Genomic DNA, 15,720 nt, shown 5'->3' on the forward strand with positions numbered 1-15,720 from the left:
GTACCACGTGGGGCTCACGTAAGTTGTCCTTAAAAGGAGGTCCTGGCACGGGCAGCTCCTTGGGCTTCATTTCCTGCTTGGAGGCCTGGTGGGTTCCGAAGTGGCCAGTTCTCCTCAGCTCTCTTCTCCTCGCTCAGCATCAACCAAGGGAGGTCGTGGATACTTTTTTGGGTGTTGAATGAAGTCAATGCCAATGGCTCTGCTGTGAGGGCGCCGAGAGAAGGGGAGACAGTTACCCTCGGGGAGCTACCAAGTTCAAGGGAGTATCCCAGGCATATGGAGAGATGGACAGACAGACGTAAGGATGGATAGAAGGTGTCTGACAGATCTCACGAGGTTGGTTGTTTGTCTCTGCTCGCTCTTCTCTGTGAGATCGGCTTTCCAGGGACTGTTCTCCTCGTAGCCCTCGGAGCAGAGGGCTGGGCTTGAGTTGCTTTGTAGCCTCTCTACGGGGCCTAAAGTGTTTATTGACAATTATCCAGACTTCTTAATGGGCGCCTGGGTGGCTCCGTCGGTGAAGCGTCCGACTTCGGCTCAGGTCACGATCTCACGGTTCGTGGATTCGAGCCCCACGTCGGGCTCTGGGCTGGCAGCTCGAAGCCTGGAGCCTGCTTCGGATTCTGTGTCTCCCTCTCTCTCTCTCTCTCTCTCTGCCCCTCCCCCCCCCACGCTCTGTCTCTCTGTCTCTCAAAAAGAAAAAAAAGAAAAAAAAAAGTTATCCAGACTTTAAGACAGCTTGCCTGCCAACCGTCTTCTTTAAGACAAGATTGTTTATTGCTCACTGACCCGTTTCCGAAAGGAGGCCTGTGATTTCTGGGAGCCCGTGTTGCTAGAGGAAGCCCACTCATTCCTGGGTGCCTCGCAGATCCCGAATCCGTTCTTTTATCCTCCTCAACCTTCCAGGCTACTCCTACCCGGGTTTTGCAGCTGGAAGGCCGTCGGGGCGGCAGGAAACACGTCGGGTTCTGTGTGTTCCACTCTGTACAGATGGGGGCGGGAAGCCAAGCTCTGAAACCGACCTCTCCTTCCCCGAGTCGGCCTGCCCCGCCCCCCCGGCCACCCCCGAGAGCACCGTGCACGCCACCAGGGCAACTGGGCGCTCAGCACCTTCTGCCTCCTCGGCTCTGCGGGGACTCGGGGACGGAACACTTGGCTGTGGGTCATCAGGCCACAGCGGGAATTCAGTGTCAAGTCCTACGGGCAGGAGCCGTGGTCTGGTGGTCTGTTCTTTCTCTCTGCATTTCTACGGCCAGTGAGCCTCTCTCCCCGCAGCAACCACCCTTCATCTTCCGCCCTGTCTGGCCCCGGGGGTGTGATTGTAAGTAACGTGTGTATGAGTCAGCACCTACTCCTCCGTGCTTAAAAACCTCAGTGAATAAATAAATACACTTAAAAAAAAAAAAAAAGACCAAGGAAAGAACGCTGATTTTTATGACAGTGACTGTATTCATCTCGTCTGCCCGTTGGGAAAGCCTGAGGACATGGGGCCCAGGAGAGGTGCACTGTCAGCTGGGCAAGGATAGAGACCCGGGTGGCCAGGCTGGGGAGGAGACTCCTGGGTGGGTCCTGCAAGGAGGGTCTGGGCTGCGTGAAAACTCTGGAAGCCTGGCCCATGCGTTGGGGAGCATACAGAAGGGAACGGAGGAGCCGAAAGGGGGGGCTGGGGGGGCAGCCGGGCAGACTGGGTCCTTCCATTAGTTGGTATGTTGCATTGTCACGGGGCTCTCAGATGACCCTTGTGAGGTCTCAGGCAAGCACCACAGCTAGGTGTGGTGCGGATTATTTTGACAGTCTTAGAGGTGAAGACCTATGAACAGTGTACCCCGTGTGTGACGGAGCGCTTTCTCATTTTTGAAATCCCTGTCCCCCCCCCCCCACCATGATTTACCAAATGGCCACCTTGGCCCATGAAGGGGCAGGGTGGGGGCTTTGAGGCTCCCCCATTTTCCACTTTACCCTGGGGGCGGGAGTTGCCTGCTCTAGCCCAGAGGCTTGACTCAGAACTCAGTCCTGATTGCATCATGACCCCGTTGCCCGTGGGTGGAGAAGAAGGTGCTGGGACACTGCAATCTGGTCTTTCTGCTTCTGCGTTCCAAGCGCCAGAAGCTGTTAAAAACCAAGGACCGGGGCGCCTGGGTGGCGCAGTCGGTTAAGCGTCCGACTTCAGCCAGGTCACGATCTCGCGGTCCGTGAGTTCGTGCCCCGCGTCGGGCTCTGGGCTGATGGCTCAGAGCCTGGAGCCTGTTTCCGATTCTGTGTCTCTCTCTCTGCCCCTCCCCCGTTCATGCTCTGTCTCTCTCTGTCCCAAAAATAAATAAACGTTGAAAAAAAAAATAAAAAAAAATAAATAAATAAATAAAAAAAAACCAAGGACCAAAGACACGAGCCCTGGGGCTGAGCACTGGGAATAGGTGGGCGCGTCCGGAATGTGTGCTCACAGGGACGGGCTGGTGAGTAAGCTGCCCGGGTTGGTCGAGGGGGCTCGGAGGGACCTTCTGGGGTGCCCTCCTCCCTCGGATCCCCATGCAGCAAATGAGATGATTCCCGCCGACTGCCCGGGAGCCCGTCAATAACCATTCTAATCTCCCTGGCAGCCCCAGAAGTGAATTTACAGCGACGTGGTAAAAATGAGGCTGCATGATCAATGGATCCCTGGACGTTCTCCTCCAGGAGACACAAATGTATCTTGTAACAAAACTTTATTTTCTTCCGAAAATTGCCTGCCTGATTAATACGGCCCGACACAGCCCAAGCTGTTCCGCATAAAAAACAGCCGTTTTTCTTGCTCTTTCTTCAGTGCTCTTCCCCCTCACTCCATTCCTTCAGCTCGTTGCCTTTGTTTTCTCCTCTAACACCTGTGCTATATATTGTCCGATCTCACACGATCGGAGGAGGAGGAGAATGTATTGAAATGCCTTAGCGCCCTCTCCCATGCTATTTGGTTTCCGCTTGGCATTTCCAATGCGGCTCAGCCTAAGCAGAGGACCACATTCGTGAGTGCTCCCCTGGACGGAGCGCGGGGTTCCCACGACTGAGCCACGCACGGCATGTTCTCTGGGTATCAAGCTTGCATCACCGGGAGCTCCAGGGAGGCCAGAGCTCGACACCCCTGTGTCCAGCCTGGGTGAAAAGGACTCTTCTCTTTTATTCCGGTTTTCAGGAAGGGGGGAGCTGCTGGGTCATAGGAGGGAGGACCTCAAAGGCAGGCGGTCCCGTCTCCTGCCCCCCCCCAGGAGATTCTAGGAACGCGTGCCGGAAGAGTTGGGGTGTACCCGGCAGCACGCTCCTATGCAGGCCGAGGACCCGCTTCCTTGAATACGATTATTTACATGTGCCTTTCGTGTCTGATTCTAGAATGCAGGCTCCACCCGAGCGGGCTGCTTGGTTTGGGCTCCCCCAGAAGCAGACCCTAAGACTAAGGTTTGAGTGCACCATTGATTCGGAAGGTGGAGAGAGCAAACACCACCAGGGGCGTGGGGCAGTAGGACCTGGAAGGGAAGGCATCCCCCGAAGGGTGTGGTATGCAGATGGCCACTGTGGGTGATGGAGGGGGAACCCTCCCTCGTTTCGCTGGGGGGACCCTGGGAGCCCTTGTAAACCGCTGCCCTTGGAGTCAGCCTGCTCCTGGGGTGAGCGAGCTGGGGTGTTCATGCCTCAACTCCTGGCCGCCGCTGGATGGGAGCAGATGGGGGTGGGGCGGCAGCAAAGCAGGTTCCAGGCATGGAAACGCAGGTGCCCGAGTAGGGAGTGGGGCAGGTGGGCACTGAAGTGGGACCAGGCGGTGTGGACGGGCACCCGGGCCGCCTGGGAGACGCGAGATACGTACCCGAGACTGCTGCTTCTGGTTCGTTTGGGGCGGCAGGTTGAGGAGAATTGGGGCTGGACCCCTTAACGATCTCCTCCTTAGGTTCCAGTCTTTGTTCTCAGCCAAGCGGGGCCCGGAGGGAACTGGTGACGCACACCTTGGGCGCACGTGGGCCGTGTCCATCCGCAGCGCCCATGCCTTCCGCCTTCCTCTGACTCTACTCGGCTGGCTCTCTTCCCCCAGGTGCAAGGAGCTGAAGTACTCCAAGGAGCTGCCCCAGATCTCCATCATTTTCATCTTCGTGAACGAGGCCCTGTCAGTGATCCTGCGGTCAGTCCACAGCGCGGTCAACCACACGCCGACGCACCTGCTGAAGGAAATCATCCTGGTGGACGACAACAGTGACGAAGGTATGGGGGCCGCCGAGCTGCACGAGTGTTTTGGAGAGGATCCTGGGGGCGCGCCGTGTCAGCAAGGGGGAAAATGCCACTTGCATTGTAACACGAGTCCACCTGTCTTTGTCTCCTGTCCCTGGGGCATCGCTACAGAGAGGAAGACATCTGGGCGCACGAGCACTGGCCCGTTAGACCTCGAGGCCTGCAGGGCTCTTAGGAATAAATGACTGGCAGGGCACCCTGGGTGGCTCCGTAGGTTAAGCGTCCAGCTCTTGATTTCAGCTTTGGCTCGTGGAATCGAGCCCCATGTCGGGCCCCGCGCTCACCGTACAGAGCCTGCTTGGGATTCTCTCTGTCCCTCTCTCTCCCTGCCCCTCCCCAGCTTGCTCATGCTCTCTCTTGCTCTCTCTCAAAATAAATAAACATTAAGAAAAAAAAAGAAGTTACTGACCACATAGATGGACTCATTTTCCCTTCTTCATATTACCTAAAGCAGATGACAAGGAGCGCCTAGATTCTTCCCCACGCCCTGCCCCAGCCCTACCCACTGCCACCGTCCTTTCCCAAGAGGTAAAATAAAAAATGAAATTCTGGGGGCACCTAGAAATGGTCTGGTGGTGTTGGGGCGCCTGGGTGGCACAGTCGGTTAAGTGTCCGACTTCAGCCAGGTCACGATCTCGCGGTCCGTGAGTTCGAGCCCCGCGTCGGGCTCTGGGCTGATGGCTCAGAGCCTGGAGTCTGTTTCCGATTCTGTGTCTCCCTCTCTCTCTGCCCCTCCCCCGTTCATGCTCTGTCTCTCTCTGTCCCAAAAATAAATAAACGTTGAAAAAAAAAAATTAAAAAAAAAAATTAAAAAAAAAAAAAAAAAAAGAAATGGTCTGGTGCCATCCCTAGCTGGGTGCTCCCCCAGCACCCATTCCCCTACCTACCCAGCACGTAGCACATGATACCTCCCCGTCTTGCACAACTGGCCTCCCACGGTGCTGGATAGGATGGGGTTTCTCAGGGCCCGTCTGGCATCGGCCCTCGGTGAGTCTCACCCAGCCTGGGAGTGAGTGACAAAGATGAACGAGGCTTGCAAAGGGCAAGTGTGTGGGGGGGCTAAGTGGCCTTGTGGCAGGAGGCGGGGCAGAGAAGAGCTCGCACACCCAGAGAAAGCGGGGTGCCGGACGGCATTGGGGTGAGGACCCACGGCCAGTGGGGCTCCCTCCCCTGAGGAGATCTTGGCGGAGCTCAACCAGAGAGAAATGGGGGTCCAAGCTGGTCTCAACCAGAATGGAAACTCTGGTCTCTGGTGGGCGTCTTAGTTTGGGCTCCCCCAGGAGCAGACCCTGAGACAAAGATTTGAGTGTGTCAGTTGATTTGCGAGGGGGAGAGAACACCTCGAGGGGCTGGGGGGAAGTAGGACAGGAAGGGCGTGAGATGCAGGTGGCCCCTGTGGCTGAGGCAGCTTAATCCCACTTGGGGGACTCTGGGAGCCAGGGGTATAAAGCCCACTCCTCTTCTGAGCCAGTCTGCTCCCGGGGTACTTAGGCACCTTCTTCGGCTTTCCGCTCAGAACCTCCTGGAGCCCCACCCTGGAGGAAATTCTGCTCCAGGAGGTCTGGAGTAGGGCTGAGAATGTGCATTTCTTACAAATTCCCAGGAGGTGCTGATCCTGCCCCTACAGGAACCACACAGTTGAGAACCACTGAGTTACCATCTCAGGGGTTCGCATTTAAATAAAGCTGTTCGGTGGGTGAGAAACGGGGTGGGAGAGATATTCGGTCCAGCCTGATCATCAAGTTAATTCCCATTCATCCTCCTCTGTCCCCCCACCCACCCTGCAAATCCCGGTGGACCAGGAGGAGACTATATTAACACTCTTTCCCCCTTTTCTGTCCTTCCTTCTAGCTTCTGTATTTTCTCCAGGCTAGAAATACCTTCTCTTTAACTGCAAGAGGGACTTAACATTTTTTTTCTCTGTTGAGATTTTCTTTGTGACTGGTATTATCGAGTTTTGTAAATGTTCTATATACACTTGAAAAGACCCCCCCACACACACTGTAATCATGGAATTGAATTCCTGCCAGACATCAATTTTGTGTATTTAGATAGACTACGAGTTTATTTTCTTAAGGCTTTTTGATGATGGTGTTTTCAAATCTCCTCCTACGATGACTTTTCCTTCCCATGTCCCTAATAATGCTTGATTTCTGTATCTCGTTGTCAGTTTCTTTGGTAACTGTAGATTCGTGCCTGTGTGGTTTCATCGTTAGTGGTGGCTATCACCCTGATGTAATACTCCCTTTATCTTAAAAGCATACTTTTTTCCTTGCCTCGAATTTAGTTCATCTAACCTTAATATTGTTATCCCTGCTTACCTTCTGCTCAAGTTTGATTAAACCATTTTTCCCCAGCCTTACTGTATTTTCCGATCTTAAAAGTAATGCGTGCTCTCTTTGTAGGAAACTTTGAACGTATCAAAAAGTAACTGGAAAATACAAATACCGCAGAGAGTAACTGAAGGCAACTGTTCATTCCCCCCTGTTCTCCCCTTCTTAAAAATGTTTTTTTATTTGAGAGAGAGAGAGAGAGAGAGATCTCAAGCAGGCTCCATGCTCAGTGCAAAGCCTGACATGGGGCTTGATCCCACGACCCTGGGATCATGACCTGAACCAAAATCAAAAGTCTGATGCTCAACCAACTGAGCCAGCCAAAGGTTCCCCCTCCCTTTCTTTTTTAAAAAAAAATTTTTTTAATGTTTATTTATTTTTGAGAGAGAGACAGAGTGTGAGCGGGGAAGGAGCAGAGAGAGAGAGAGAGGGAGACACAGAATCCAAAGCAGGCTCCAGGCTCTGAGCTGTCAGCACAGAGCCCGACGTGGGGCTTGAACCCACGGACCACGAGATCATGACCTGAACCGCAGTCGGACACTTAATCAACTGAGCCACCCAGGCACCCCACTCCCTTCTTTTTTTTTAATGCAGGTGTTACATAGTTAAGATCCTATAGTAAAAACAATATTCATCCTGTTTCCCCCCCCGAACTGTGAAGCATCATAGTTCTCTTTTTATCAAAAAAGATCTGCAGACATCATTTTCATGAGGGTAGAGTTGTCCATTCTCAAGCCAGTCATGCCTGGCTCAGGTGGGAACTAGAATCCCACACCTGTATGTTATCATATCCATTAAAGGGAAACCAAGCTTTATCAGGAAAAAAAAAGAAAGAAAGAAAGAAAGAAAGAAAGAAAGAAAGAAAGAAGAAAACAGAGAAAGAAAGGAAAAAGGAGAGAGAGAGAGAGATGGAAGGAAGGGAGGGAGGGAGGGAGGGAGGAAGGAAGGAAGCAAGGAAGGAAAGAAAGAAAAACCACCTGGTCCAGGGAGTGTGTGAATAAAGCCAGAAGGCTCAGGACCTGTGTGTACAGGTAAGTCAGGGTCTTTCACTTGTTAGGTTTGTTTTTACATTTGTTTCATTCGGCTTGAATACTGATGTTGACCCAAGTTAAACCCAAGTAAGATGCAATTCTTTGTGCTCCTGTACATTAAACCGAAATCCCTCGGGCAAAATTTACCAGTGATCGCGGCGCACCCAGTCCAGCGGGCACTTTCCTGCTCTGATCCGGCCACGTCTGACATTGTTGGTGGCTTCCTTCCTGGCACTTGTCTCCTCCTGAGACCCCAGCACCGCTGTCTTCTCTGCCTTGGCTCCCTGCTTCGAGGGGATCACTCATGATTCTCAGCGTCGGGACACGCGGGGCGCTTCCTCCCATGGGCACATGGTGAATGGTCTCCAGATCCATCCCTGCAGCGCAGAGCAATTCAGCCTCTCCCCTGAGCTCCAGACCTGCGTCCTCTCTCTCCTCAAGGGCCAGGGTCCCTCTGAACCGTAAGCTCAGTCTGTCCTATGACTAACTTAGCATTCTCCTCTCGGCCTCGCAGACCTGCTTCTCGTTATCTCCTGTCAGTGAAGGGCTTTACCTCGTCACCAAAGACCAGAAGGCTTTTCATTCTCTTTCTGCTCTGTTTCTCAGCATCTGCTTAGTTCCTCTTGAGCGTGATCCCGCCTGGCCATGTCCCAAGCCACTGGTCTTTGTTCAGATCATCAGCATTTTTCCGCTTTGATCTTTGAGGGGTTGAGGCTGAGGGAATTCAGGTGCATGGAATTGTATCAATCATCACCCTTGCCACACCCCATCACGGTCATCCTTTATGATTTTCCCTTACTTTTTTTTTTAAGTTTATTTATTTTTGAGATAGAGAGTGCAAGTGGGAGAGGAGCAGAGAGAGAGGGAGAGAGAGAGTCCCAAACAGGCTCTGAGCTGTCAGCGCAGAGCCCCACGCGGGGCTCAAGCCCACAAACCGTGAGATCATGACCTGAGCCGAAATCAAGAATTGGATGCTTAACGGACTGAACCCTCCAGGTGACCCTCTTGTCCCTTACTTTTAATTGAGATAGAATTCACATAACATCAAATACACCCTTATGAAGTATGTATAGTTCGGTGGCTTTCAGTATATTCACGACGTTTTGCAACTGTAACCACGATCTAATTCCGGAATATTTTCATCGTCCCCCCTGAAGAGATCCTGGACCTCTTTAGCCATCTCTCCCAGGTCCTGGGGCAACCACCAAGTATTTCTGTCTCTATGAATTTGCCTCTCCTGGACATTTGCTATCAATGAAATGTACAGCCTGTAGCTTTTGGTGTCTGTCTTGTTTCGTGCAACGTACTGTCGCCCAAGTTCATCGTGTGGTGGCATGGATTTACGTCATTTCTTTTTGTGGCGCAGCGACATTCGGTTGTGTGGAGGTAGCACATGACCTTTCTGTATTCTTCCGTTGATGGATAGGTGGGGCGTTCCTGCTTTTTGGTTGTTACGAATAATACTGCTAGGAACGTTCATTTAAAAGTTGTCGTGTGGAATGTTTTCAGTTCTTTTGGGTACCTACCTAGGAGTGGAATCGTTGGGTCCTGTGATAATTCCACGGTTCATATCTTGAGAAGCCATCAGACTGTTTTCCCCAACGACACGGTTTTTCGCAGGAGCAGCACCATTTTGCATTCCTACTGGCAATGTATGAAGTCCCAGTTTCGCCACATCCTCAACATTTGTTATTTTCCTTTAAAAAAAAACACACAAAGGCCACCGTGGTGCGTGTAAGGTGGTATCTCATGGTTTTATTTGCATTTCTCTAATGACTGATTATTTTGAGCATCTTTTCGTGTGCTTGCTTGCCATTAGTCTGTCTTTTTATTTAATTTTTTTTTTTACTCTTATTTATTTTTGAGAGACAGAGCACAAGTGGGGGAGGAGCAGAGAGAGAATGAGACACAGGGTCCGAAGCAGGCTCCAGGCTCTGAGCTGTCAGCACAGAGCTCGACGCGGGGCTTGAACCCACAAACCGTGAGATCATGACCTAAGCCGAAGTAGGATGCTCAACCGACTAAGCCACCCAGGCGCCCCCATTAGTCTGTCTTATTTGGATAAATGTCTATTGAAATCTTTTGTCAACTTGAATTTTATTTATTTATGTATTTGTTTGTTTATTTATTATTTTTTGAATGTTTATTTATTTTTGAGTGAGAGAGAGAGTGCGAGTGGGGGAAGGGCAGAGAGAGAAAGGGAGACACAGAATCTGAAGCAGGCTCCTGACTCCGAGCTGTCAGCACAGAGCCCGACGCGGGGCTTGAACTCATGAACTTTGAGATCATGATCTGAGCCGAAGTGGAACGCTTAACCAACTGAGCCACCCTCGCGCCCCCTTTTGCCGATTTTTAAAATGGGTTATTTGTCTTCTTAGTGTTGAGTTGTAATTGCTTATGTCTTCTGGGCACACACTCTTATCAAATATATTCTGTACGTAATTTTGCAAATGTATTTGCAGATATTTCCTTCCGTTCTGTGGATTGTCTTTTCTCTTTATTGATAGTGTCCTCTGATGCACAAAAGCTTTTCATGGTCATGAAAGTCAAGTTTTTTATTTTTTTCTTTGGGTGCTTGAGCTTTTGGTGTCATATCTAGGAAACCATTGCCTAGTCCAAGGTCACAAAGATTTACACCTATATTCTCTTCTAAGTGTCTTGGAGTTTTAGCTCCTACATGTAGCTCCATATCCATTGTGAATTCATGTTTGTGTATGGTTTGAGGTAGGGGTCCAAATTATTATTATTTTTTTGTCCCATGAGGATATTCAGTTGTCCCAGTACCATTTGTTGAAGGAACTGTTCTTTTTCCCATTGAATGGTCATGACATCCATGTCAAAAATAAATAGCCTTGTAAGTGTAAGGGTTTATTTTTGGACTTTAAGTCCTATGTCATTGATCTATGTGTCTATCCCTGTGTGAGTACTGCCTTGTCTTTATAACTCTTCCTTTATAGCAAGTTTTAAGAATCAGGAAGTGAGTCTTCCAGACTTATTCTTCTTTTTCAGTATTGTTTTGTCCATTCTGGGTCCCACGTGTTGACATGTGAATTCTGGGTCCCACATGTGACATATGACACGTTTGTCCATTGCTTCAAAAAGGCAGTTGGAATTTTGTCAGGGATTTTGCATTGGATCTATAGGTCAATTTGAAAAGTATTGTCATCTTAGCAATATTAATACTTCCAATCCATGACATGGAATGTCTTTGGTACCTGGCTGGCTAAGTCAGCAGAGTGTGCGAACTCTTGATCTTGGGGTTGTGATTTGGAGCCCCATGTTGGGTGTAGAGATTACCATGACATGGAGGGCCTTTCTATTTATTTAGATCTTCTTTAATTTCTTTAAACAATGTTTTATAATTTTCAATATACAAGTCTTCTTGTTTTTTTTTTTTTAAAAATGTTTATTTATTTATTTTGAGAGAGAGCGAGAGAGCACACACATATGCATGAAGGAGAGGGGGCAGAGTGAGAAGGAGAGAGAATCCCAATCCTGCTGAACGTGAATCCTGATGCAGGGCTCGATCCCACAACTCTGAGATCATGACCAGAGCCACAATCAAGAGTCGGATGCTTAACTGACTGAGCCACCGAGGCTCCCCTACAGGTCTTGCCTTCTTTGTCTAAATTTATTCCTAGATATTTTATTATTTTTGATGTTGAATTGTAAGTAGAATTGTAAGTAGAATTGCTTTCTTTATTTCATTTTTGGACTACTCACTGCTCGTGTATAGACATGCAGCTGATTTTTGTATATTGATCTTGTATTCTTCTACGTTGCTAAACTTGTTTCTTAGCTCTGATTGTGTGTGTGTGTGTGTGTGTGTGTGTGTGTGTGTATTCTTCAGAGCTTTCTGCCTGTAATGTCACGTCACCTTCAAGTAGTGACAATTTTACTTCTTACTGGAAGTAAGTTTTCCTGGCCCCTTTATTCTTTTCGTGCACTTTTTTACGAAATGCCTGATATCCTATCATGTCAAGAACAAGAGTACTGACCCGTGTACTATCTTAATTGTTTACAAAGTCTTCTTCTGGAGAAGACAGCTAAGTCACGAGCGAGCTCAGGGAAACACAGGACACACCCTTGTGGGGACGTCTGGCAGGCTGTTGTGTGCACCAGTGCTGGGGATAAGGCAAAAATCGGGACCGAAGGAATGGCTGCTCTGTGTTTTCTGCCGGTGACCTCATCAAGGCGCATTGCCTACTCTTAGAAGGAGGTCGAAGCAGACCACGTCTGGGGGATGAAATGAATGTCCTCCGCTGATCCAGGCAGCGGGCATGGCGAGAGAGAGCACAGACTATGTCAGCCTGTGGTCAGAATATCCCATTATAGGGAAGAATGGGGACAATCTATCCTCATTCAGACATCATTTGACTCATCAGAGCAGCAAAGATGACAAAGATTAGTAAGAGTCCGTGTCGGTGAGGATACAGAGAAAAAAGACTCTCATATCCTTCTCATGGGACAGAACCGCATATCTGAACAATTTATCAATTCATATTGAAAGTTCTGGGCTCATTCAAGCAATCTATCCTCAGTCGAAAATGAGGTGAGTTTGCAGAAGCAAGAGTAATGGCAACTCGCCATGTGTCCGCCTCGAGTCCTGCTGCCCCGCTGTGGACAGTTGGCTGCAGTGGCTATAGGTCATTGTCACCTTGGATCCCTCCTCACCATCCTCCTGGGGACCTCCTTTGCCCCCTCTCCTATGCTAAATTCCAGGCTTTTCTCTTTTCTTGGTTTATGTACTTGTTTTGGTGCAACATAACAGCTAGGAGCCTCATTAAGGGACTACGAGGAAGATAAAGTCTTTTGAGATCATCCGTGTCTGAAGAAAGCTTTATCCTCATTTTCTGTGTGATCGATGGCCTGGTTGAGACAGATATTCCCTTCTTTCAGATTTTGATGTTTTGGCTTCATTATCTTTTTTCAATGTTTCGTAGAGGAGCCAAAGGCATTCCGATTTCTGATCGTGTGTGTGTGTGTGTGTGTGTGTGTGTGTGCGCGCGCGCGCATGTGTGTGTGTGTGCGTGTGTGTGTGTTCTCCTTTCTGGAAGCTGGTGGAATCCTCCATTTTGTCCCCAGAGTTTTGAAATCCACGATGATGAGCCTTAGTGTGGGTCAGTTTAGTGGCTTCAATCTGGAATCTAATGTCTGTCAGTTTCCGGAAAATTTCTTGGAACATTCCATTGATAATCCCTCCCCATTTTCCTCGTTTCTCTATTTCAACGTCTCCCACTATTCCATTAGTAAAGCCTCTTGGGTGGAGCCTTTAATTTTCTATTTTTTCTCTGCCACCTTATCTTTCCTTATATTTTTGCCCAGCTTTGTTTGCTCTCTCTTGAGTTTTATCTTCCTTCCCTTCTAGTCAGTTTTTTTTATCTCTGCCATCATGATTTTACTTCCAAGTGCCCATTTTTATTCTCTGAGAGTTCCTTTTTATAGCATATTGTTCTTATTTAATAGAAGCAATATGTTTTCCTATCCCCTGGAGGATATTAATAATATTTCGTCTTTTGTTTTGGTTTTCAGTTTTTCTCCCTGCACAGTCTGGTTCCACACGGTTTTTGCTCTTTGCTGTTTGGTTTCTGTCTCCCCGAGCTGAGGCCCCCCGCCGAGGTCTGGTGAGCCTGCTGTCTGCTCAGGATCGCCGCCAGTTTTGACAGTAGAGGGTCGCAGGGGCTGGAGCACAGGGTAGGGAAGGGGATCTAGTGATCAGTTTCCTTTCGAATGGCCTTCCTTCTGGTGCCCCTCATTTCTGTTTCCCCAGTTTAGTCACCCCCAGTTCAAGAGGTACCCGGTGCGGCTGGCTTCATTATCTCTCGAGGATTCTCCGGTGTATGTTGAATTGGTTTCTCAGTGTTTCCCATGGTAGCTGGAGGTCGGCTGCTAGACATCTCTCAGCGCACTTTCTACCACTTTCCAGCTTCCCCGGTATTGTGGCTGGTGTCTCCTCTTGTGTTTTCTCTGACCCTGGGAAAGCATGTGTGGGTTTCTTTGATATTAAAAAAGAAATCAGTGTTTTCGGGGTTTATGCTTCAGGGAAGCATGTCACATTCATGAGTTAAATTCATCTTCCCCCCAAAATTCCATATTAATTTTTAATAATTAAAAAAAATAATTAACGTTTGTTCATTTTTAAGAGTCAGAGAGAGACAGAGTGTGAGGGAGGGGGCAGAGAGAGAGGGAGACACAGAATCTGAAGCAGGCTCCAGGCTCTGAGCTGTAAGTACAGACCCTGACGAGAGGCTCAAACTCACGGATGGTGAGATCGTGACCGGAGCCGAAGTCGGACGCTTAACCCACTGAGCCACCCAGGCACCCCAGTTTTTAAGAACTTTTAATATGGATTGATAAATTGCTCTCCAGATATGTGGTCTGTCCCACGAGAAGGATATCAAAGTGTCTTTTTCTCTGCATTCTCATCGACACTGATTCATTATTTCTTTTTTGTCTTTACGGTTCTGATGAGTGAAAAATGACATACTTTTAAATCTACATTTTTTTTTAACCCTAGTGATGACGGGAACTTTTTCAAATGGTTAATTGTCTTTATTTTGATAGAGATTTGCCAGTTGATGACCCCTCATTTCTTTTTCTCCTGGAGAATTTGTCTTCGTTTTACTGAATTGTGAGAACTTTATGGATATTAAATAAACTTCTTTCACAGTCATCTGACGGGCGTTTCTCCCCAACCTGTGCTTTTGACTTTAACTTGTTTATTGTATTTTTTGACAAATATAAATTATACATTTCTACATAGTCAGATCCATTAGTCTTTTCTTTTAGTGACGCCCCAAGAAAGTTACTCATCATCCTCAGGGGGCGCAAATATTCATGCATATTTTCTTACAGGTAAATCGTTTTGTTTTTTGTTTTTTTCAAAATCAATTCCCAATGGATTAAACATTTTCGTGTTCAGGTATAAGAGTTTCAGCCTGGAGACCCTGGTCTCAACATGTGCTTATCTCAATTTATTTAATACTCTATCCTTTAACGACCGATTTGAGATTTCCTATTTTCATATGCTACCATATTTCAGATGTGGAAACATGGCGGCTGAATCACATGAGGACTGATTGGTTTTGGAGGAGGGGGAAGAGGAGGGAGGAGTTATGGAGGGGTGTTGCCTCCGGGCACAGGATGGGTATTGGTGCTACTCATTAAGAGGGGGGATGTAGGGGCACCTGGGTGGCTCAGTCAGTTAAGCGTCTGACTTCGGCTCAGGTCATGATCTTGCGGTCTGTGAGTTCGAGCCCCGCGTGGGGCTCTGTGGTGACAGCTTAGAGCCTGGAGCCTGCTTCCGATTCTGTGCCTCCTTCTCTCTCTGCCCCTCCCCCACTCATGCTCTGTCTCTCTCAAAAATAAATGAACATTGAAAGGATATGGCAGAAGTGGTGGGTATGGGAGGGGGACTGAGTTCACCTTTTTGGATATGTCAACTGCAAATTCCTGTGGAAGTTCATTGTGCCTTCCAAACTCAGATGAGGGGTAACTTCAACCATCAAAATAGTATTAATGGTGGGGCACCTGGGTGGCTCAGGGGGTTAAGTGTCCGGCTCTTGACTTTGGTTTAGGGCATGATCCCAGGGTCGTGGGATCGAGCCCCACCTTGGGCTCTGCCCTGGGCGTGGAACCTGCTTGAGAATCTCTCTCCCTCTGCCCTTCTCCCCGCCCCCTTCTCCTTCCCTCTCTCCAAAAGTGGCTTAAAATAGTACTGGAATAAAATAATATTAAAAGAACATTAGAGTCTTCTTCATTTCTACTGTCATAATCCTTAATGCATTTTCAAATAGGTCTTCTCCATAGTTTTCAGCTACTTTTTAAAAACTTCCCTCATTACCTTCTTTGTTCTTAAGCAATAGCATGTGGAGGGAAAAGCAAAGTCGAATCTGGTGTGGTGTCGGCCAAGGCACTTACCTTCTCCGGTGTTGAGTACTTTGGGGAGAGCAGTGGCTTTGAGGCAGGGTTTAAACTGTCGGCTTTAGAGTTAATCCTTGCAAAAGCCCACAGTGCAAGTCCCGGGAGGTATGACAAAGGATGTTCCCACTGAGGGTGCTCGCGGTGCTATTGGATTTGCCAGCTCCAGATCACTCTTGGACACTCTTCTTCTG

General features: G+C 48.6%; 1 protein-coding gene across 1 annotated transcript in view; it reads left to right on the forward strand.

The window, feature by feature from the left end:
- Window positions 1-15,720, forward strand: part of GALNT17 (polypeptide N-acetylgalactosaminyltransferase 17) — a 447,671-nt gene that overhangs the window by 204,422 nt on the left and 227,529 nt on the right. The window contains exon 3 of the mRNA XM_047089314.1: window positions 4,049-4,215. Coding sequence (XP_046945270.1) covers window positions 4,049-4,215 — 167 coding nt within the window. The remainder of the gene's footprint in view (window positions 1-4,048; window positions 4,216-15,720) is intronic.

Source organism: Lynx rufus, unplaced genomic scaffold (assembly GCF_022079265.1).
Source record: "Lynx rufus isolate CCGP_SWC_20201006 ecotype Redwood Valley unplaced genomic scaffold, mLynRuf1.p SCAF_27, whole genome shotgun sequence".
Lineage (NCBI taxonomy): Eukaryota > Metazoa > Chordata > Mammalia > Carnivora > Felidae > Lynx > Lynx rufus.